Below are 25,000 nucleotides of genomic sequence, written 5' to 3'. Positions count from 1 at the left end.
AGGGGACGCCGTACGTTCTATTCATAACTGAATCTGATGCAATGCCTGGGGGCGGGGCATGAGACAATTTTTGGGCGGAACAAGGAGGTAGAGCACCATCCCCCTTTCAGTAGGCGCTGTTTTGTTCAAATGGTAGTTTCCCGCTCCTTTCAAACAACTCAAATATTTTATTGGGGATGACCCTTTATTGTAGAGAGCTATTATGTTGTTTAAATGGCCAATGATCATTGTTAGTTGGGTTGATTGACAGTTAGAATTGTTTTAGAATTCCTTTGATTGACAGTGAAACAAGCCGGTGGTGTAGGCATATCAGCGCTTGTTCTCAGCGTTGCACAGGTACACTTCTGGAAATATGGGGTGGAAGTATTAACACAGAATTAGACGCAAGTCATGGATGCTTCAGCGTTCCCTTTATTTAGGTCAGTGAGCAATTGAAGGCTTTATTTGCAAAACGGTGTATCTCCATTTTATAGAATGTTGGGAAATTGACATTTTTGTGATGGGCATTCCATTGAAATGCATTGCAAAATGCCTTTTATATAGCTTAAAAAAGTATGCTCTCAAAATATTTGAATGGTAAGAATTCACACATGGGTGATATGACATCTGAACAGTCATTTCCAATAATAAAATGCAAAAGTAAAAAAATGGAGATCCACCGTTTTGCAAATAAACCCTTCAATTATTGATGCTGATAACTAGCATAGGCCACCTAGTCTGAGGTCTGAAGTAAATAAAGCGAAAGTATATTTGGTATCATTTGATTCATAATTTTCTGTAGACCTATATACAGGAAATATTTTATGTAAATATTTTTTGGTGCCTACAGCGCAGATTGGTACAGAAAACAATGCATGTTACCACATTGATATTGGTTGATATGTCCTCAGCCAATTGAAATATTTTCATGAAACTCGATGTATTGTGGATATGAGTCATAATTTAGCATTTAATGACGTAATAAGTGCTCATTTGAAAATATTTTACTAAAATCATTTGACTGAATATGTACAGTATGCATGATCTATAGACAATATATATTGTTGTAAGTATTATTTGGGACACAGAATACTTTGTATTGGACTAAGGAGTATGGTCTTAGACACGATAAGAATTTAAAAGAAATTTAATGCATTGCTAATTTTCAGAGTGTGTGAGAGACGAGAGCATGTGTTCTTATCTGTAAGCTTGAGTGTGTGTCCAGAGTTTCCCTACCCCCCCACTCTGTGTGGTGTGTGTGTGTGTGTGTGTGTGTGTGTGTGTGTGTGTGTGTGTGTGTGTGTGTGTGTGTGTGTGTGTGTGTGTGTGTGTGTGTGTGTGTGTGTGTGTGTGTGTGTGTGTGTGTGTGTGTGTGTGTGTGTGTGTGTGTGTGTGTGTGTGTGATTGTTTAAGTTTATGTGTCTCGATGTTCAAAACTACTGTGTGTTTGTGTGTTGTAGTAAGATGTCTCTGTTTTATTAATCTGATGACTTGTAGCCTTTTGGATATCTTTAGGTTTGTAGGACGTAAAAACTTGATGATTTGATGCTAAATACTGAGTGAGTGCCATTACCCCCACACTGGCATATCCCCACACTGACCACCTCAAAGTTCAGGAATATCACAAGGAACTGTCAAGGTCATGATGAATTGTCATTTGGTCTTAGAGGTTTGGGCATCAGCTTATCAGTATATGTAAACGTTAATCAGGAAGATGGACCAAGAACCAGACCCCACCAAGTAAACATCAGGATGACTGCAAATGGACAAAGGTCCAAGTGCTGGGCCAGACACTCAGACACACCCAAGAAAGCAGTTTTGAGCAAGAGCACAGGGAAAGACAGTCAGTTATGATCTGTTGGTGGTTAGGGTAAGATGGAAACTACAGAACTGCGGCAATACTTTAATCATTTAAACATTAATGTATGGCCTTATATTTTTGATATTGGATAAATAAACACTGCGCTCTCCAACTATTTTTAAATGAACACACAGGGGATTCCAGTTAACACATAGTAAGTCTTAATGATGGTTTATAAAATGATGTTCAAGATTTTGATTTGAATAGCTGGAATCCAAAAGCAATTACTCATTGTAAGTCGTAAACGATGTTGCAAGACAATCTAGTGTAACAGAACATATTACTGCGCACTGCGTCCCCCTCGGGGGCGCGAACTCCTCACCACGTCTATGGGAGTCACAGCATGATACTGCTGGACTAAAGTACCAGTTCCCTACCCCAGCGCTACGATACTCCAGCCTGATCTCCAAAAATTCTGTGCTCCTGGATACGGATGTTAAGGACACGAAATCCGTGTCCAGGAGCACGGATTTTGCCAAAATTCCGTGCTCCTGGACACGGAATTGTTTTCCGTGATGGGCACACGGAAGTGCTTTCTATATTCCCACAGCACTGTGTTAACTCTATCATTAGAAAATACATACCAAATGCTAATCCTAAGCAAAATAATGCTATAGCAATTTAAGTTGTGCCCTGACCAAAACATTCCCTAACCTTAACCTGACATTAAAGACATATTTTTGAGAAATACCTTTTCCAGTTGGTTGATAGGCTTCAAATTCATATAATGAATGAAAGAATACTAGCTGTGCCCAGACCAAAACAATCCCTAACCCTAACCTGTCAGTAAGATTATTATTATTTTTTTTTTTGAGAAAAAATATTTGAAATGAGAAAAATCCTGAGAAAACACAAGACTGTGGAAACATAGAGCTGAGGGAGTATAGAGAGAGCACTTCTGTGTGTCCATCACGTAAAACAATTCCGTGTCCAGAAGCACGGAAAACAATTCCGTGTCCAGGAGCACGGAATTTTGGCAAATCCGTGCTCCTGGACACGGATTTCGTGTCCTTAACATCTGTGTCCAGAAGCACAGAATTTTTGGAGATCATGTTGCAGCTGGATACTCTATGAGGCTTTGGGAGGGAGGTTTACTAACGTTCCACGGCAACTCTGCTAGTTAGCCTCCATTACACTAGGTCTTCAGGGTCAAAGGTCAAAGTCAACCTGGATCATATATGAAGCGGCATCATAATAGGGGGGATTAAAGTGAGACATACAATCGACCCTCTCCTTGTTTTCACTGTATGTATCAGACATCTTAAACGTGCACTGTGTAATATTTTTAGCAGTTTCTTTCCAGAATTCATGCTGCCCATTCACAAATGTTACCTTTTTCACTAGAGATGCACCGGATCCTGATTTTTAGGATCCTGCCGGATACCGGATCCACTGCTTAAGATCCTGCCGGATCCGGAACCGGATACCGGATCCAACAAAAGGGTTGAAACATATAGTCTACCCGCACACGTGGGCCCTTTTTATTACAGTTGCTAAAACTATTTTTTAGACTCAATGGCTTATTGCCACACTGCCTACAACGGCCGCTTCCAAAGGGCTTTCACTCCATGCAGTGATTGGGGTTGAGAAAGACTGACTGAAAAGCCTAGGCTAGAGATGCACCAGACCCTGATTTTTAGGTAAAATGCCGGATACCGGATCCACTGCTTAAGATCCTGCCGGACCCGGATCCTGAGAAAAAACCCTATTATCCTGCCGGATCCGTAACCGGAACCGGATCCGGTGCATCTCTATTTTTCACAAACCCCGCCACAAACTACCCCTGGCATCAGTTGTGGAGAAGTACAAAGTGGAAGGTGCAGAGTAATCCTAACCCTGAGGGATTCCAGCGACGACCTGGTAAATCAAGCCGGCGTCACCACCGGGCCAGGACGAAAGTGGGTTGCCAACACAGCGGCAGTGAGCTCCCTAAAGCTGCGAGACATTGTTGGTGTCCAGTACGTCCACCGGCAAGGCCTGTCCACTTTCAAACCTGGGGAAAAGCAAGTGCAAAGACCAGACAGGGGATGGTGCAGGCGGAGGTGCGGAGCAGGGAGGAGGAGAGGCGAGTGGCCAGGGCAGGCGAGCAGGGTTCTCAGGGCGCCTGGACGAAATGGGACTTGCCCAGGTGCAAGGTCACCTGGAGAGACCTGTGGCGACTGGAACCCAGTAGTGTAGTCTACGTAGAACGCGAGTATACGGAGTATACCCACTTCTAAATTTCAGGGATTTCAGTATACCCACTTAAAATTGATTGATCCATTGTTTTGAATAGCACAAATATATACAGTATACCCACTTCAAAAAATGATCAAATATGCAGTATACCCACCATAAAAAAAAGTAGACTACACCACTGCTGGAACCGTGTGCAACCGCATCTCTTTTTTCTCCAGAAACTAATACTGGTCGAGCTCACTGTGCCGTGGAGGAGGGGTGTGAGGGGGCACACAAAAGGAAGGCCACAAAGTACCAGCACCTAGTCCAGGACTGCAGAGACAAGGGCTGGCAAACGTGGATGTTCCCCGTGGAGGTCAGGTGCCGGGCCATTCCATCAAGGTCGGCATGGAATTTCCTTTCTGCTATTGGCCTGGATGAGCGGAGCAAGAAGCAAGCAGCGTGAAGAATGGGGGAAGAGGCAGACCGTGCCTCGTGTTGGTTGTTGAGTAGGAGAGAGGAGGAATGCTGGAGGTCAGGAGCAGATGGGCAGTGAGCTGGCCACTCACTGTAGGCCCACCAGCTGGAGGGTGTTGTGGTTCAGGGCCAAAACACCCAGAGAAGGTTGGACACCACCTGAAGACATCTGCTCTTGACCAAAGGCAACAGCTACCTACTGAGGTAGCTGTGGTAGGCACCCCTAGGTGTATGCAACAAACCACCACCATCAAATTCTGAGTATTCATTATGACTGGGAAAATGGCACTTTTCCTAGGCCGGGATCTTCTCCATGTCCACCATTTTGAATTTCCGGAAATAGATAATTTGGCCATACTAATAAATATTAGTTTATTATTTAGTAAATATTCATGAAAAGATCAAATCTGGCAATAGGCAGCACAGTTTCAATCAATGGGCAGCATACTGTAGTTACAATCCCTACTCTGGCCACCATCCTGCACAGTGCAGCTTTGGTTTTTTATATCCCCAGTGTAAGAAAGCAAGAAAGGAGGAATAATACATACAGCTGGTGCTCATAAGGAGGACGTTTCCTTTGGGTGAAGACTTTTGAAATGTGCTCTGCAACACATTCTTTTGTCATGACTTTTTTCTCTCCTCCTCCCCGCCTGCTTCTTATTGAAAGAACCTATTTGCCGCATTCCTCCCGAGAATGTCAAGGCAATCTCAAAGAAGAAAAGGAGCCATTTTGTCCAACCATGAGCCTAGTCTTGTGTGTGCTATGCAATATATATATATGAATGCCCCCGCTGCTCCCCAAGTCCAGGTCTCGCTGTGACATCCATTTCCCTCTTCAATCTTTTTCGAAGGACATTATCTAGGAGCTGGGTGCGCGCGCGCGCACGCACACACGCACATACACACACGCACGCACGCACGCACGCACGCACGCACGCACACACACATTACCTGGGAGCTGAGTTGATCTGGGTCTACCAGCCAGAAGCCCATCACAGAAACAGGTAGCAGCCCACATACACACACACACACACAAACACGAACACACACACACACACACACACACACACACACACACACACACACACACACACACAAACACGAACACACACACACACACACACACACACACACACACACACACACACACACACACACACACACACACACACACACACACACCTCAAGATTAAATAAACACCAGAGATAGGTCTTCGGGATGGGGCAGGCCCTTGAAGGTCAGGAGAGCATCCGAGAGCAAACCAAACAGGCCCGCAGCTGGAGATGGGGGAAATAGGTTGGGGGTGGGGGGGCACCTGGAATGCCACAGCACTGTGGTTCCCAAACTGGAGGTCGGGACCCCTGTTTGTGTGTGTATATGTGTGTGTGTGTTTGGGGGGGGGGGGGGGGGGGTCGCGGAGGTAATGCAGGGATGTTGCATAAACAAGGAACTTTGCATAACAAATCAAAAATCCACAGGTTAAGGGCAAATATAGTTCCATATATTGGTTAGTGGCTCAATTCACTTGTACACAGTAAATGTTGCGGTGTTAATTCAACACTTAAAGAGTTCATGTAAGTCCAGAGGATGTCAAATCAACTCTCTAAGTGTTAAATGAGCACTGCAGAATGTACTGTGTATGGTTAAAGGATATGAATTAACTTTTCTGTGAACTAAATTTAAAGGGACACTGTGCAGGAAATGGTCAAAAAAGGTACTGCAACTATGCTGCTCATTGAAACTGGGCTGCCTATTGCCAAATTTGATCTTTACATGAAAGTTTACGAAATAATAAACAAATATTTTCTAGTATGGTCCAAGTAGAGCCATTTTTGCAGCTAATAAAGAAGATCTCCCTTTTCATGTATGAAAAGTGCAATTTTTCCAGTCATAATGAACACTTAGAATTTGATGGTGGTGGTAAGTATTCATGAAAAAGGTAACATTAGTGAATGGGCAGCATGAATTCTGGAAATAAACAACTAAAAATCTCACACAGTGCCCCTTTAAACATTTAGCAACAACAATAAAATGGCATTCAGAATATCGGGCGTGGGTTGCGGAAATATTCTAGAGGTCACAACAGACAGAGTTTGGGAACCGCTTCCACTGCGTATCACAAACCTCTACAGCGTTGCCTCAAGAGTGTAATCAAAAGCCTCACATGTGGAGTTGTATTTGAGAGCAGGATGTGGCTCTGGTATGATTTAGCATTGTGATGGGCTGGTATGACTGACAGACAGTCCTGTCTTGTTTTGTTTGTTTTGTTGTTGCTGTGTGTGTGTGTGTGTGTGTGTGTGTGTGTGTGTGTGTGTGTGTGTGTGTGTGTGTGTGTGTGTGTGTGTGTGTGTGTGTGTGTGTGTGTGTGTGTGTGTGTGTGTGTGTGTGTGTGCGTGTGCGTGAGCGTGAGCGTGAGCGTGTGTGTGCGTATGTGATGTTCATGTCTACGTAAAGAGCACTCAGGAAGGAGAGCCACAAATGGGACCTGACCATTCCACTCCAGTGTGCAGTCAGACAAGCCTGTATGAGGCTGTCGCAAACGAGATCCCTAACAAGATGTGGGTGAAGAGCTAGCTGAGCAGACTTTTGGAGCCGACACAACAGGGGCGGGGGAGGAGAGAAAAGACTACAGCATACAGGACAAGGGAGAACGGAAATGAGGGACAGAGGGACAAGCTAAGTAGAGAGATAGAGAGAGAGATAAAGCTAGTGAGAAAGAGAGAGAGAGAGAGAGAGAGAGAGAGAGAGAGAGAGAGAGAGAGGGAGAGGGAGAGAGGAGGAGGGGTTTCTGGAGGGGAGCCACTTCACCACATTATTTTCAGCAGCGAAGTAGGCAGTCTACACAGCACAGCACAGCACAAACAGCCTAAACACACAACCTGAAAAAGCCTCCATCAGAGGAACACACACACACACACACACACACACACACACACACACACACACACACACACACACACACACACACACACACACGCACGCACACACACACACACACGTCAACACCATCACACATTATACATGCACTCGCCCAACCACATAGTAAAAACGGTAGTGTTAATTCAGCTCTTAGAAATTCTGTTTAACACATCCCAGAGTGTATTTGGCCCCAGACTACTCTCTAACTGATGAATTAACACTGCATTTATTTAGCTGTATGCACACGTGCACACAAATACATACAAAAGCACCATAACACATTCCCATCTGTCTTCAGTAAAATACCCAACCCACAGCTCTGCAACATTTTTGTTAGACAGAACAACCAACTAATTGAATCCACTGAGGAGGCTTGAGAGAGAGAGAGAGAGAGAGAGAGAGAGAGAGAGAGAGAGAGAGAGAGAGAGAGAGAGAGAGAGAGAGAGAGAGAGAGAGAGAGAGAGAGAGAGAGAGAGAGAGAGATTCGGCTACTTGACCAAGCTAACACTTCCAAACTGAGGAAGAGAGACAGAATCATTCCGCATCCAGAAATAGTAAAGAATAGTAAGGATCAAACAGAGGTGCTAATGAATGGAATTTACAGGTAGACACACCAGGCTGACAGCTGTATATTACAGTATCAGGTGCAGTATGTGTCAAACCATTAAAGCCAGAGACTTGGCCTGACTTGAGATGTCCTGGGCTACAGGTGGACAGGTTGGAAAATATCTAGTCACAATGTATGAAGAGGATATAGGCCTACTACCGTACACTGATGACACACGTTTAAAAAAAATAAAAAATAAAAATAATGATAATAATTATAATTTAGGATTGAAAACCTATGTGAGATATACTGTGTGTGTATGTATGTGTGTGTGTGTGTATGTGTGTGTGTGTGTGTGTGTGTGTGTGTGTGTGTGTGTGTGTGTGTGTGTGTGTGTGTGTGTGTGTGTGTGTGTGTGTGTGTGTGTGTGTGTGTGTGTGTGTGTGTGTGTGTGTGTGTGTGTGTGTGTGTATATATAAATAACACTGGCAAAGAGAACCCCTTCATGGGCCTCAACACTACCATAACTTTCTCGCCTTTGGGGAAAATCAAAATGGCCCCTGCCTCTCTACAAGCCAAAATAATTCCGTAGGAAGCTTGTGCCATTAAGTCAGAACGACTATAATTATTTCCCCCCTCCCACACACACACAAACACACACAAACAACCGTCAGACCGGCATGCATATTTGAGGAGAGGATACTACCGTCTATCTGTGGTGGGGAATACACAACTAGAGGATTCATTTATAGAGTCTTAGCATGCTGTCTAAACTGAAGGTTTTGTTTGACATTTACTGTGTGCGCATTAAGAAACAAGTGGACCTATACTCAGAATGTAGCAACACTAGCACTGCTCTTGTGGGTGGCAGTTATACTGTATGAGAGATTGGCAGTTGGAAAGTCTGGATATGGGCTTTTTTTTAAGAAACTGCGTCCCACGTGTTGTAATTGCATGTTTAGCAGCTTGATGACAGAAACATGTTTTTGATGCACATGGAAGAAATTTTAGAGTTATTTTTACTCTATCTGACATTTGTAGGCATAAGTGGTGCTTGTTCCTGTGTCATGTTGTTCTTTTGAAAGTTGTTCTTTGAAAGCTTTGTCTGTGACCAGTTGATGATTATTAACAGTTAATTCCAGGAGAAAAAAATGATACCTTCATTTTCAAATTGTACACCTAACATTTATTTGATGAACCCAGTGATAGTAAGATGTGTAAAATATAGTAATAGTAGTAACAAAGTTCTCACATGGTTTGTTGAGATTACTCTATAATGTGTGGTAATTTACGTTGTTTGAATACCACTGAAATGAAATCGGCAGCATGACACAGTTCCAACTGTGGTTTATGGTTTGTCTCATATTGACATCCATAGTGTAGATGGTTGATGATGATGATGCATATAATCAGGCTCTTGAGATTTGAGGGTTTTTGTGGATATGTTAGAGCTGAATTTATTCTACAAATTGTAATGCAAGAAGATTTGGGTCCTAGCTTTTAAATGCACCTCATTTCATGTGCTTCAGAGTCTGTGGTATTTAGGCTTTAATAGGCAAAGGGAACCTTTTCCCAAAAAGGACTTGGGCATTCAGTAGACATTTTTTTGCAGGTTTTAAGGTAATAGACCGGCCATAGCACTCTCCCGTTGTAATGCATCTGAGACAGAACTGTAGTACTCGGATTGAGTCCTGGTCAAGTCTGTTTTTCTATGGACTTTGACTTCACTTGGACTCACTAATACAGTAGTTGGACTCGGGCTTGTCTTGGACTCGGACACTGGTCTTGCCAAATATCGCTTTTGGACTTGGACTGGAGTCTGTCTTAATTTGATTTAGAACACTGGTCATCATATATTCTGACATACTAGTTTGTCTTCACATGTATGGCATGTAGGTAGAGTTTACCTTCAAACTTTCACGTTATTGTCATTCATAATTTTCACTGACTGACATGTAACTCAGACTCGACTTGGACTATACTCTTTGGACTCGGTCTTGTCTCTGGCTTGAACCTCTTTGGACTCTGACTCTGACTCGACACGTCCTCAACTGTCTTGGACTCTAGAAAGGTGGACACTTGACTACAGCCCTTGTCTGAGACTGCAGATCAGGGATGGGCAACTAGAGGCTAGGGGACCACATGCGGCCCGCCTCCTCACTCATTGTGGCCCTTGGATAAAACAGAATTAAAGAAATGAATAAATATTAACCAGATTTTTCAAAACACTACTGAATGAATCTGTTGTAATAATACTGTTGGTCAGTGAGGTCAGTCAGTGAGTAACCAACTGTACCTTGAACTCTGCAGTCTGGTCCCAGGTCATGTGGCCCTCTGATGGTGGCGTTAAACAAAATGTGGCCCTACTTATCATGAAAGTTGCCAATCCCTGCTGCAGATGCTAAGCCCCAAACCTACATCATCATGGTGACGCTATGTGTCCCTCCAGGACTCCAGGTCCATCGCTGGCACGACGCTGCAGGGGTTAAAGTCCTGTAGGTATCGGGCCAATCGGAAGGCATCGGGGGGTGCCACCTCGACTCCCGTGTTGTCACAGATGACACGTGACAAGGAGTGCTTTATCAGCTCAGCTCTCTGCTGTGGTGTGAACACGCCGGGATTCTCCCACCAGAATCTGCAACATGGCATATAGCACATCACATTACATTACATTACACACACACACACACACACACACACACACACACACACACACACACACACACACACACACACACACACACACACACACACACACACACACACACACACACACACACACACACACACACACACACACACACACACGAAGCACACACACGGATTCTCCTACCAGAACCTGCAGCATAGCATAGCACATCACATCACAGTACACACACACAGCAGTGTGCAGTGGCCTCACAAAGGTAGATTGGTGCAGTACACACAAACATACAGTACACACACACACACACACACACACACACACACACACACACACACACACACACACACACACACACACACACACACACACACACACACACACACACACACACACACACACACACACACACACACACACACACACACACTCTCTCTCTCTCTCTCGCTCTCTTTTTTTCTCTCATACACACACCTCACACAGACACTCTCTCTCTCTCTCTCTCTCTCTCTGTCTCTCTCTCTGTCTCTCTCTCTCATACACACACACACACACACACACACATACACACAAGAAATATAACGTATTGTTCTAGATACAGCAAGACAAATGGTATAGGTAGCCTATATACATGTAGGTAGGACTCACCACTTTCAGAACAGATTGTTTTGTATGGGTCTTTTGGGAGTCTATTTGTGTTCATGTGTGTGTGTGTGTGATAGAGAGAGAGAGTGTGTGTGATGTGAATGCATACTGTATTCACTTTCATTGCAGTGCCAGTGACTGAATCCAGACCAGACCCATATAAAATCCTCAGTACCTGTGTGTGTGTGTGTGTGTATGTGTGTGTGTGTGCGTGTGCGTGTGCATGCCTGTGTGCGTGCGTGCATGTGTGTGTGTGTGTGTGTGCGCGTGTCCCACAGTACCTGTCTCCGTCCCGAAGTGCTCTCATCTGTTTGCCGATGAGGCAGGCGAATAGCGGTCCAGTTCTGGCCCCCGGCAGCACATCCTCCAGAAGCCCGCCCAGCCACACGTCAACGTTATCAGGGTGGCCGTACAGCGACGTAATCTTTTCAACCAGCCGCCGGTCATTTACGACCTCACCAAGGTCCAGCACTCTGTCAAACCCACAGAAGTTCCTCCACTTGTTGTACCCTGAAAGTGCAATAAAACATTCTGTACAACTGTAAAATAAATAAACGGTTCCAAAAAAAATAAATCCTTCAGAACAGTTGAAAACCTTTAGAGTAGCACTCAGGCGCTAACTCTTGTGTCGTGTGGAAGAAAATATACAGGCAACCTGGTCACAGTGCTATGTACCTTCCATTTTCAGATACTTTTCCCCCTTTCTTTTCATAGTTCTCTATTTTTTCCTCCTGATGCTAACGCCACCACGACAGACATTTTTCTTTAATTGAAAAGCTGCTGTTAGCACCTGCGTGTTTGTCTGCTACTGGACACCTTTCCCCTAGGATTAATAAATGATACTCTATGTTCTTCTCTACTCCACTCTTTTCATTTTTCCCTTATTTTCTTTTGAGCTTTCTCCTGACGCTAACACCACCACGAAAGACAGAAAAAAAGCCTTTATCTATTTTTCTTTAATTGAAAAGCTGTTGTTAGCACCTGCATGCCGGTCTCCATTTGAAGTCCTTCTATATCATTAGAAGTCAATTGGCATGTACTGCAAGATGAAAGGCTTTTCCGCTTTTGTTTCTAGGAAGGTATTCACAGGGATTTTTTTATTTTTCTTTTCTTTTCTTTCCATTTCCCTTTTCTCTTTTTCTTCGTTTTTAATTGCGGCAAGGTGAAATGGAGCAGTTAATTGTAGAGGGGGGTACACCAGGCCAGGTGATCATCCTAATGCTGGGGCTTTGTATAACAATGGGCCATTCACTCTCTATTTCTTACTCTCTCTCTCTCTCTCTCTCTCTCTCTCTCTCTCTCTCTCCCTCTCTCTGAATATGAATATGATTCCCCTCTTTGCATCTTCGTCCTTGAAGGTTGTGTGAAAATGTGAGTCGGCAGGCAAGCCTCTCCTGTCTCCGCTCTACTCTGCTCTACAGGCAAGCCTCTCCCTTCTTTGCTATATTTTGCTCTCCTTGCGGTGTACAGGAAGGCAATTATGAGCTGTGGGAACAGCCTGCGTGGTCTTAACTTGATCAGACAGACAGCCACGACTCAAAAGTCAGACAGTGGCAAACGGCTGTCAGAGGCTGTCATTGAACACGGTAGTGACACCCACGTCAGTCCTTGAGGTGTGTTAAGCAGTACAGCCTCGTGTGACAGCACTGACAGTGCTGAATGGCAACGCTATACAATAGTCTGGGTCTAGACTAGCCCACACTGGGTGCCTCTATTGTCATAAGACCTTTCTTTTGTTCACTATGGGGAGGTGGCAGGTCAGTTATGCAGTAGCGCCACTAGTCATTATGACAATTATACTGTATGCATTATAATCAAGCTTTAAAAGAGATGTTCCTTTAAAAGAGATGCTTCCAGAGAAAATTAAAAGAAATATGAAGCTCAATAGATAGCCTATTTGAGAGGACTTGGAATCCACTAAGTGAAGCATAATAATAGGCTTTTTTATCAGTTAGACATGAGTGGATGTCATGTAAGCTACAGCAGTGGATTTCAAAGTGAGGGTCGAGGAGCCCTGGGGGGGCAATGGGGTGCTAGGGGGGCCATGGCAGGTTGGCAGGAAAAGTATAGCTAAGAAAACCTTGAATAAATGGAATAACTACTGAAATGTACACCAAAATAAAACATATATATCTTAAAAATATTCCCAATAGTTAGGAACTGGATACATAATAATAATATATCATAATATATAATAATGCATTGCATCTCTGAACATTACTACTATTATTGTTATTATTTTATATATCCAAGTGGGGCACTGCCTCACTGACTATGGTTGTGCGAGGGGGTTAACAGAATAAGATAGTGTGGCATGACCCATGTAAGGCGGGGACTTGGCTGGAACATACTAGTGTGTGTGTGTGTGAGAGACAAAGAGGTCAACTGAGGTCAGAGCCAGCACTTCTAGCTACTGTGAGTCAGTAGTATATGTGTATGAGGCCTCTGTTAGCACAGAGACCACTGAGCACAGAGATCACTGATGAAGGCAGAACCTTCATCAGTGGTAACACCGGTCGTCTGAAAACTGACTGAAAACCCTGCCCAGAGAAGCGTTATCAGAACATTCATGGATTACGAAGTTATTCAAAATGAATGGTATGGCCTGTCAGGCTAGCTCTACTCTGCTGTCAGAAAAAATAATGAAAAAATGACTTGACCTTAGTATCTTTTTCCAGTGTGCGAACCTGCTCTCTCCTTCAACTGTTCTATTTGGGTCCACGCACCCGTTTACTTTTCTACACATCTTGAGCGCAACAATATCCCTGCCTCTGTTACTATACTGCCCTACAAAGGCAATAAACAAACTACAAAGTGCAGTAACTACACCAACATTGAAACTGAGAAAAAGGCCTTCAAAGTATTGGTATTAGGTTGGATACTGTAGTTACTACCAACTTTACACGGTATATCTCTAAAACAGAACACATTTGGACCATACTGTTTTGTCACAAGATACAGGAAGTGTTATGAAGACCATATTCAGTCTAAACTACATTTTGACCAAATACTGTATGTACATGTAGTTATTGCACTTTCCCTTTATATGGCCGTATACACTGACACCGGCAGTCGCTGCGGGTGTTTCACTGAACTACGTCACAGGCTAGACACCAGTTAACCGAGTGATTAAGTAAGGGTTAACGTTCGGCGAGAAGGTCGCTACCGTGGAATAGCAGCACGACAGAGAGAATCTTTAGACCCCGACGCGGAGCGGAGGGGTCTTGTTCTCTCTGAAGTGCTGCTATTCCACAAAGCGACCGACTCGCCGAAAGTTAACCCGCTTATTATATGGATATACTTAAATGATTCACACATGCGGGGACATTTCTTTAGACCTATTTAATGTTAAGATTGTTGCTGCGCAAAACAAAACAGTGCCGTTGTGGAACACCGCTAGGCAACAGCTAGGTAGGCTAGCCAGGACAACAGGTGTTGTCTATCGCAGCAGCTGATTAGAGTGACAAAAGACCGGACCCCCTGCGGAGTGATATGAAACATTCGCTTTAGCCACTGACTTGTATACAAGCCAGTGGCTTTAGCAGTGAACGTCTTGTTGCCATTGACAGCGGTAGCCAGGACAACGGGTGCTGTCTATCACAGCAGCTGATTAGAGTCTTGTTGAAAAGTCGCTTTAGCAGTGAAAAGTCTTGTTGCCATTGACAGCGGTCTGTTATAGACCAACCCGTCCGTTATCGAAAAATAACAGACGTCCGAACGTTGGGGAGCCCCGTTGAAATGAATGGAGCATTCGACAGATGACGTCACAACCATATAATAAGTTGTCAAAACGTATGTCTGACTGCCCACTTCTACTGCAATTACTGTAATTATGTACATAGATGACTGTGCTCTGAAAATACAAACCCATTGACTCTTGATATGCTCTAGAACAGCGATATAGTCTATCCTCCAGACATACCATTAACCAATGAAAGGCATACTGTTGTCCAATTAAATAACGGCTACAGCCACAACTGAATTTAACAATCTTCTCTACACTGGATATAGGCTACATCTAGGTAATGACTGTAAATATTCAAGTGATTACAACTCAAGGGAGCCAGAACGAGTTTTAAAGTTGTGATGCATTTTTTTTTCTTCATTCTTTATTTCTAAACAATGTTACTGCTGCTGCAATCCACTCGGCAGTAAAAGTTGAGCCTCATTTAGGGAGCCCAAAAGTGGAGATCCAAATAGAAAGTTAGATTTTTAGATTTTTAAATAAAAGACTTTTATATTTTTATTTGGTCCCAGAGTACTCTCTAGGTGTTAAATTAATACTGCACTTTTTTTGTTTGTTTGTTGTTGGTTTTTTTACTGTGGTAGACAGCAGACCAAACCAGAGTAGAGCAGTAGCATCAGTTCTCCCCATTTGGGGCCCTAGGGAAAATATAGACATGGGCCCCCTTGGGAATTAATTTGTGTATTTTACCATGGCAGGGCTGACGGTTACCCCCAACAATAGGCAAAATTGGTGGGGCCCTAGACCAGTGTTTCTCAACCTTTTTTTAGGCGAGGCACCCTTTCAATTCGTGAAAAATTTCAAGGCACCCCAAACCAACAAGCCGTAACATGGCATTGCATCCGATACCACAAAAGCTTAGAAAAGTAACACATTTGGAGACGCCACACAACCTACGTTCGAAGTTGCAGCTGACTGGGGCGACCTATATTTACTTTATTGTGCGTAAATGGCAGATGAAGGATTCCACTGACTAGCATTAACTTATCAATTTAGACAAATATGTATTATATTACATAATTTATTCATCAGCCACGTTTCCACGGCACCCCTGAGGGGGGCCCAAGGCACCCCAGGGTGCCCCGGTACCCCTGTTGAGAAACACTGGCCTAGACAACTGCCTAGTCTGCTTATTGGTAAAACTGGCTCTGTATACCAAGCCCAGGTATTTTACCATAGTGGGACTGACTGGCAAAGTTGACTGCTCTCTCTCTCTCTCATCCCCCTCCCCCCAAATTTGATGGGGTCCTAGGCAACTGCCTAGTCTGTTTATTGGTAAAACCAAGCCGGCAGACCCGGCAGGGCGTGATCGCATTCTGGTTCTGCAGAGCCGAGCACGAGCAGACAGACCTGGCAGGGCGTGGTCACGTCCGCGCTGGAGGTTGAGGGCAGCTAGGTCCAGGGCCCGGGGAGTGGTCAGAACCAGCAGCCTCTCCGTCAGTTCCGCGCTCATTAAGTGGTCCCGAGTCAACTTGCCCGCGGGCCGGGCCAACAGGCCACGGATCACAGGGTCCAGCCCTCCTGCAGAAAGGAAGGAAAGGACGGACAAAGAAGGACGGACAGAAGGAGAGAAGGACACAGAGGAGTTTGATCAGGACCAGGGCTTGACTATCAATCTGACATACAGGTCATTTTCACGGTGGGCAAACACTCCTCAGGGACCTATGCTGTTGTTTTTTGGTCTTGTTGTTTTTTTGTTTTTTTTTAAAGACCGGCCCACCATTGACCTCAACTTTGCCAGTCAGTCCCACTATGGTAAAATACCTGGGCTTGGTATACAGAGCCAGTTTTACCAATAAGCAGACTAGGCAGTTGTCTAGGCCAGTGTTTCTAATGGAGCAGCCCCCACTATCGTCTTCACCACAGCCCCAACAATACCTCCCCACTACCCTGCCAACCAAATTTTCCCCTTTTCTCACATCCCACTCCCCCCCCCAAACCAACCCTTCCAACCCTTCCCTGCCATCTTCTTCAACCCCCCCACCAGTGGCGACTCCTATTGGAAGCTAGGGGAAGCACAGCCTACTGGAACTCAGCTGAAAAACGAACCATATTTATTGATCAATATTGTCAAGATTCTATATACTGTATTTTCATGAAGGCTACGTTTAATTTCAACCGGTGGCGAGTTAAAATTGCAGTTCTTTAAACATCTAGGCTATGATTTCTACCACATTCCCTCACGAGTGCATGATTTTGTTTGAGGAGTAACCATGGCGACGAGCAGTCTTCTGGTTCGGCTACTGACGTGTATGAGGGGAAGCATGCATACAGCAACAGCATGTTGCTTCACCTGAGCTCTTGCCGCCGATTGATAAAACATTGAGGAGCATTGGCCAATCAGAGTGCGGCTGTAATACTGTGCATTGTATGGAGAAACTTCCTGGGTAAATTTTAGACGGATGTGCTTCTCCTGGCTTTCTCGTAGTGATTGGAAGTTGGCTCTAATAAACCCGCCCTAAAGCTGTTTACCACCAATATCAAATAAGTATTTTGTAAGAGAGATAACACTTTACCCGCGCTGTTCGTCAGTCTCATTCAGGGACAGTACAGAGTTTTATATTGACACCATGGAGAGCAAAAGAGAACATGTCTTGAGATCGGTGTTGGGATTCCTACAGGGACGGTATTTGGACCATACAGTCTATGATTTGCAAAGGAATTGGATAGGCGATTTGATGAACCTAATTCGCAGAGTGCTCTCGAGAGGCAACTGGTGGGTAAGTCATGTTTAGCTTGCTACTTGTAATAGCACCGCCGAGTGCCTCGATGTTCAATGCGGTTATGGCAAATTATGTTGTCGTAAAGTTACTGAGGTGCTTTTGTTGTGTGCGCGTATCCCACTGTCGGTTGTAGAGAATAGAGGTGAGAGCTGGTGTTTTTGTGCTGTAATCAAGGACGTCTTATTGGCTGTTGTTGTGGTCAATGCGGGATAAAGTCATTCGTGGCAGATGGACTGACCCTAGCAGGCCCACTCAATGTTTTGATGGTTTCCTCAGTATTGCGCAATATTTCCTGGCTGTCGTCACGAATAACAGTAGGGCGCGTGTGACAACAAGCAGGGATAGAAAAAGACAGCGCATTTGTTGTTGTTTAAGTTATCTCTTCTGTCGTGCAGAGGGCTGGGCTGATTAGGATCTGGTGGACTACGTGGAAACTCTTACTTTGTGACGCTTGTCTGTTAGGCTACAAAAGGTCTCCGGTTTTGTGGTGATGGACTTGCACTGGAATGGTTGGTAGCCGATATCTGAGAGCATATCCGAGGTTTTAGACTATGCAACCTGCCCTTCTCTAGTGACCCCTTGCATCGTGCACATCTCAAAACAGTTTGGGATTTTTTTTGTGGAGCAAGCTTGTGTCTCTTTTACTTACACGTTTCACTTGCTGCAAACCTCATCATGGCATATTAAATAGAGCTAGGCAAGAACTGAAATCCATGCCTATCGACACCTCTTATTATGCTGACGTCACCTGCGCTATTCTGTATAGTGCTTCCCCAATCGAAATTTCCACCCACCGCTACTGCCCCCCACCCATCACCTCCCCAACCCTTTTCTCACATACACCAAGCCCTCAACCACCCTTCCAACCAACACAGCACTACTGACCTCTCCTCTCCTGCCAGATAAATTCACCCCCTGCCTTCCATTTCCAACCCCCCTCCCCTCACCTCCCCAACCCTGTCAACCAAATCCACCACTTTTATCACATACACTCCCTCGACCCTGAACCAATCCTTCCAGACAAGCCATCTTCTTCACCACCCACCCATCACCTCCCCAACCATGCCAGCCCTACTCAGCTTCTCCCTCTCCTCCCCTCTTCACTTTCCCTTAACACCACTCCATCGCCCTGCCTGCCCACCCCACCTCTCCCCTCTCCTCCTTCAGCCCCCCACCCTACCCCTCACCTCCATCACCCTGCAAACCCATCTCACCTCTGGCCAACAGCCCCACCCTCTGCCATCCCTCCTATCTTCTATATCTGCCCAATCTGGACGAGTCAGTACAGCTACAGCAGCCTAACTTCCCCCATGCCTGCCCCGTGGCTATATCACCCCAAACCCCAGCAGCCCTTCCCCGTTCTTTTATGTCTGCCAAATCCAGGGGTGGAAAACCTTTTCCATTCAAGGGGCCACTTCAAATTCCTCCAAGGGCCGGAAAAGTCCTCCAAGGGTCATACTATGATCACAAGGATTTCCCCCTGCACTTCAGACATATATATTAAAGACAGCCACCTTTAAAACAGACCCCACCTTCTCTAGGTCCCCTGAAAACACAACTTAATTGGACTGCAAATGTAATCTCTAAAATTGCTTTACAAAACATGCCACATTTCATGTGAAACTGCATAATATTAAATTTGTAGTGGGGTACAGATAAGACGTCTCAAGGGCCGTAAATGCCCCCCTGAGACATAGGTTCCCCATTTCTGTCCTAGCCCTTCACTGAGGCACTGATAACACACCATAGATGAAACACTAACAGTATGTACCTATACCTTACCCAGTGCATGCACTATATTTACTGCACAATTAAAAAGTAACTGCATTGCTTGTGCCATGTTAACTGTGGATCTTGACACCTTAATTTCCTCCGGGGTCATTAAATGTTACTCTACTCTAAATCATTTTGTCTTCTGTGTAATTTTCTTGTTCTGAGTCAGTGATAATGCCCTTCAAAAAATTAAATTCTTTGTCGTCTTCATTTAGTACTGTGCGATAGGAATTAATGTGTTTTGTTAAAAAGTTTTCTTTGAAATAACCTAAAATTTCATCATAGGTGGATGCTCTAACCCACAACATAATAAATCACTGAACAATGTTTTTATAACACTTTCAAAGTCAATTTGATGAATGGTAAGCACTTCTGTCAGAGTACACACTGTGTCACATTTCGCTTGTCACATTTCATTAGTAGTTCACATAAATCGATCACCCCCAGCCATTAAAAAATCAGCAACGTTGCCATAACTCTTTGGCAGGATTTGGCAGGAAGCAGATCATTCTTCATCACCCTCCTGGTGAAAAGATCGCTCAAGAGACCCTCGTTTAGATCAAGCCAGGCGAAGATCGATCCACAAGTGGAGCACAAAGGCTGTTGGAGTGTCTTTAGATCACGGCTTCCTCTAATGGCTCCAGGTGGACTGAACACTCACAACACAGAGGGGCTTTGTTGTGATTTAACAGACATTTCAGCATAACTAACAGCACAGGCAAAACACCACTAGTAGGGCTGGACTGGGGGAGATATAGGGCCCGTACACTTTTGGCATTAATTAACAGTGCAGAACTGACTCACCGGCAGGCCCCAAACCCTCGTGGGCCTCTATTTTCAGGAATAGGGGGCCACAAGGGTGCAGGGGGCACAGCGGGAAATGCCGGACGGACATTTCGACCACTGTACTCTCCAGTGGACCTTCTAGTGCAGATGCTACCTTTTCATTGGCTATCACATCACCTTTGAGTAAAGCTAACCTTTACAATCAAGGGATACCATTTCATGACAACAGGCATATCATAATCACACAATGTGTGTGTGTGTGTGTGCGCGCTTGCACGCGTGCGTGCGTGCGTGCGTGCGTGCGTGTGTGTGTGTACACATTCAGGTCAGTAGGCATATCACTTGCTTATCCCTGGACTGTTGATTTAATTAAAGAGTTCATCTGCCCCCACAGAAACGAATGGCTTTGACAGCAGAGCTAAGGCCACCCCGACACACATCTTCTGGATGTCCGAAGCGGTCAACATCAAGAAACATCCCCACACTTTCATTGGTCCGTAGCCTGACAATGCAGCTACTAATAAACAGCCTTAAGTATACAAGAAGTTTTCTGTGTGGCCTCTGCTCTCTGGTTCTACTTTATGCTAACACATATTGCCTGCACTGGTCGTGTTATAGCATGGACAACAAAAGCTTTTTTTATTACATCAAGCTTGATGTTGGAGTGTGTGTGTGTGTGTGTGTGTGTGTGTGTGTGTGTGTGTGTGTGTGTGTGTGTGTGTGTGTGTGTGTGTGTGTGTGTGTGTGTGTGTGTGTGTGTGTGTGTGTGTGTGTGTGTGTGTGTGTGTGTGTGTGTGTGTGTGTGGAAGCGGATCTCCAGAGCATCATGGACTCCTGGGACTTCATATTAACATCCAGAAAACTCAGATACTGTACCAACCAGCTCCTGACACATCCCCCAAGGTCCCAGCAATCCATGTGGCCAACAACACCCGGGAAAATGTGGACCAATTCATGTATGTTGGTAGTCTTCTACAAGCTACAAGATACAAGATATTTTATTTGTCATGTGTATATATATAAAACATATATATACAATGAAAAGCTTCCCTGCTCTGGGAGTCCAAAAAAAGGTTAAAAAGAATGTCAAAAAGGTAAAAAAGTAGGAACAAATATATTTAAAAAGTTGAAAGCTGCATTTTTTGTAAAAAAACAAAAAAAACAAAAAAAACCTTCTATCCACAAGATTTGACATTGATGCAGAAATCCACCACCGCACTGGATGAGCCAGCGCAGCTTTTGCTAGGCTAAGGGACCGGGTATTTGAAAACCGTGACATCCTGACCAAAACAAAACTCATGGTCTATCGAGCCGCTATTATTCCCACCCTGAACTCTGGAGCTAGATAGTTGGACTACCTACAGTAGACATATGAAAGCCCTTGAGCAATATAACCAGCAATGCCTACATAAGATCCTCAGGGTCAGCTGGGAAGATAGACGCACCAATATGAGTGTCCTACAAGAAGCCAACATCCCAAGCATCACCTCAACTATTGCTAAGCACCAGCTACGATGGGCAGTATGCGACACATGTCCAACAACCGCCTTCCTAAATGGATTCTGTATGGCCAACTAAAGGAAAGAAAGCATACCCAAGGAGGGCAGAAGAAATGGTACAAAGACGTGACATCTCAGAAAGTGTAGCTTCAACGTCAATAACTGGGAGGAGGCTGCTCTCTAACGAGATGAGTGGAGAATGTTGGTTCATGACATGAGGGTACAGCACAACTAGAAGAGAACATCCACCATGCAGCAGAAACAAAAAGGCAACTGAGGAAGAAAAGAACCACTGCCAAAACGGCTCCTCAAACCCAAACAACAATCTCCAGAACAACAATCTACAAATTCCCCCACTGCAATAGAGACTGTGGATCAAGAATTGGCCTCAACCGCCATCTGACGACCCAGAAATGACCAGACCCAACGTCAGGAGGACAATCCAACTCATTTTGAGTGATCGCCGATGATGATGGTGTGTGTGTGATAGAGCAGTGGTTCTTAACCTGGGGTGCGGGCACCCTCTGGGGGTGCGCCAGAGATTCCAGGGGGTGCACGGAATTTTGTTTGTGTAGAGGTTGTGACCAAAACTATACTTGCAAACATTATAATTAGGCCAAATTAAGTCCAAATTAAACAAGTTTTGCTTTAAAGTTAAAGTCTTTTTAAAGTCAAGGAATTGATTCATGTCTCAAGCGAGAATCATTGTAAATAATCACTCATTTATCATCTTTATGAGCATATACTGATATAGAAGTTTGTGTTGGGGGTGCACAGCTTGTCTTCGGCACAGGTAAGGGGGTGCGCTAAGAAAAAAGGTTAAGAACCACTGTGATAGAGAGTGTGTGTGTGAGAGAGAGAGAGAGAGAGAGAGAGAGAGAGAGAGAGAGAGAGAGAGAGAGAGAGAGAGAGAGAGAGAGAGAGAGAGAGGGAGAGAGACAGAGACAGAGACAGAGACAGAGACAGAGACAGAGACAGAGACAGAGACAGAGACAGAGACATAGAAAGAGAGAGCAAAAGAGAGACGGAGAAATGAACAAAAAGAAGTAATAGACCAGATGTACTGTATAGAGTGGAAAATATTAGTAACAAAAGAATTAAATGAATGGAGATATCAACTCATTTTTTCCCACATTCCCCTGCACCCAACAACACTTTTTAGTATTGCAATACTGCACATTGGAGATTGTATATGGACATACAGCAAACACTATCCAGCTCTCAGATGCACTGTGTGATTTTCCACCCTTATATTATCCATGCACTGTACTGCAGTAGCCTGGAGAGTATTCACCCCAGGGGTGGAATGCAGATTTGTTTAAAGCAGGAAGCAGATTACAACACTCGTGGTATGATATTACAAAATTGAAAACCATGCAATATCATAGTACTACTGTTGTAATGACATCTGTTCTATTTTATACAACTTTGATGGAATGGCAACCTGTACATTATGAATTACGGCCATTGGTAAGCTGATCAATCATTGGTCAAAATTTGACATAAGCAACAGACAGCACCAGGGAGCGCCAAGATGATCATTTGTCCATTTGTCAACCACAAACTCCCAAGATGGACAAGTGCAATCCCTATGTAAGCCCTTTCATTTGTAGCAGAGATACCAAATTTAGTTCATTTTGGTATGCGAGCATGAAATTCGGCACAAAGGTTCATTAGAATGCACTTGAAAAAAGAAGGGGAAAAATGGTGTTGACCATGCAAAAATCCAAGATGGCTGCATTTTTCAAAATGGCTGCCCTCTCCACTTATAAATAAAGCTGAGGATAGTTCAATTAATGATGGCATGCAATTTGGCACAAATATTCATTAAAAACCACACTATTGTATGTAGTGAAGAATGTTATGTGCCGACTGTTATATGTTATGTGCTAAGAAACAGCACAATAATTGCAATCAGAGTCATTCAACAAAGTGATACAAGATATTACTCTGGGCTGTGGAATAACTGGAATAGATGATCACATGTTTGTTAACCCCAGAGCCTGAATGCAGCGTGGCTCCTAGGCAGCATCAGGCAAAAATGGGTTAATGGGTTGACCATGTAATAATATTGAAGGGTTTATTTGCAAAACGGTGTATCTCCATTTTTTTTACCTTTGCATTTTATTATTGGAAGTGACTGTTCAGAGGTCCTATCACCTATGTGTCAATTCTTACCATTCAAATATTTTGAGAACATACTTTTTTAACCTATATAAAATGAATTTTGCAATGCAATTCAATGGAATGCCCAATACAAAAATGTCAATTTCCCAACATTCTACAAAATGGAGATACAGCATTTTGCAAATAAACAATTTTGTATTGTGTTGTGTTGCCTTTTTTTATTTCATTTTATATGGAATCTTGAGTCTGCAAAGAAAAGTGAGCTAGATGGTTTCACAGCCACCCCCGAACCCCCTTCCCCAAATTTCTGTGTACCACTTCAGTGCAAACACGTAAGTACAGACAGGGCAGTGATGTTTTGTGGTCCCAGTGTGTGCCTGACTCACCCTGCCTGACGAGTCTCCAGGGAGAGAAGAAGGCTTGGTGTAGTGGGAGAGAGGGGTAGAGAGGGTGCTCCTGGAAGCTCTCGTTCAGGCGATGGATCACCATCGGAATGGTGGCGTGGCCGAAGCGGAACGCTGCCGTGGCAAACACGTTAGCCACCGATGGGTTCATGCGTTCGTCGTAGCCCCTGTATGGTCCGACGTAGCGATCGAACGCCGCCCGCCCGATGATTTTTGGAACGTAGTCCCTCATTGTGATGATCTAAGGAGGACATTATTATTATTATTGAATTGGATTGAATTGTTATAATTGTTGTAATAATTATGACATTATTATTACATTACACTTAGCTGACACTTTTATCCCTCATGGTGATGATCTTAGGAGGACATTATTATTATTCTCATTACTATTATTATTATTATTATTATTATTATTATTATTATTATTATTATTACATTACTATTATTATTACATTACACTTATGACGCTTTTATCCCTCTCATGGTGATGATCTTAGGAGGACATAGTAAATGTCACCAACACTGGTATGCTTCCAAATATGCAATGAGCAACCGAAACATTGTGCCATTAAATATTTGGGAGCATAGAACAGTGTTACGGACATGTATTATTTCCTTTAATCCATTTTAGCTGAAGGCACCTGCAAAAAAAATGCTTGCTATATGCCTAAGCCCTTTTTGGGAAAAGGTGCCCTCAGCCGTAAAAAAAA

At 44.0% G+C, this 25,000-nt stretch overlaps 1 protein-coding gene across 1 annotated transcript in view; it reads right to left on the bottom strand.

Moving 5' to 3' along the window:
* tpo (thyroid peroxidase) overlaps positions 1 to 25,000 on the bottom strand; it is a 69,236-nt gene that overhangs the window by 1,949 nt on the left and 42,287 nt on the right. Inside the window, exons 11-14 of the mRNA XM_063184681.1 lie at positions 24,270 to 24,528; positions 16,326 to 16,496; positions 11,512 to 11,740; positions 10,360 to 10,576 (exon numbers count right to left, since the gene is read on the bottom strand). Of these exons, the coding sequence (XP_063040751.1) occupies positions 10,375 to 10,576; positions 11,512 to 11,740; positions 16,326 to 16,496; positions 24,270 to 24,528 (861 nt within the window). The 3' untranslated portion in view covers positions 10,360 to 10,374. The remainder of the gene's footprint in view (positions 1 to 10,359; positions 10,577 to 11,511; positions 11,741 to 16,325; positions 16,497 to 24,269; positions 24,529 to 25,000) is intronic.

Source organism: Engraulis encrasicolus, chromosome 19 (assembly GCF_034702125.1).
Source record: "Engraulis encrasicolus isolate BLACKSEA-1 chromosome 19, IST_EnEncr_1.0, whole genome shotgun sequence".
NCBI lineage: Eukaryota > Metazoa > Chordata > Actinopteri > Clupeiformes > Engraulidae > Engraulis > Engraulis encrasicolus.
Note: the sequence above shows the minus strand (reverse complement) of the source record. Positions and strands in the feature narration are given on the sequence as shown.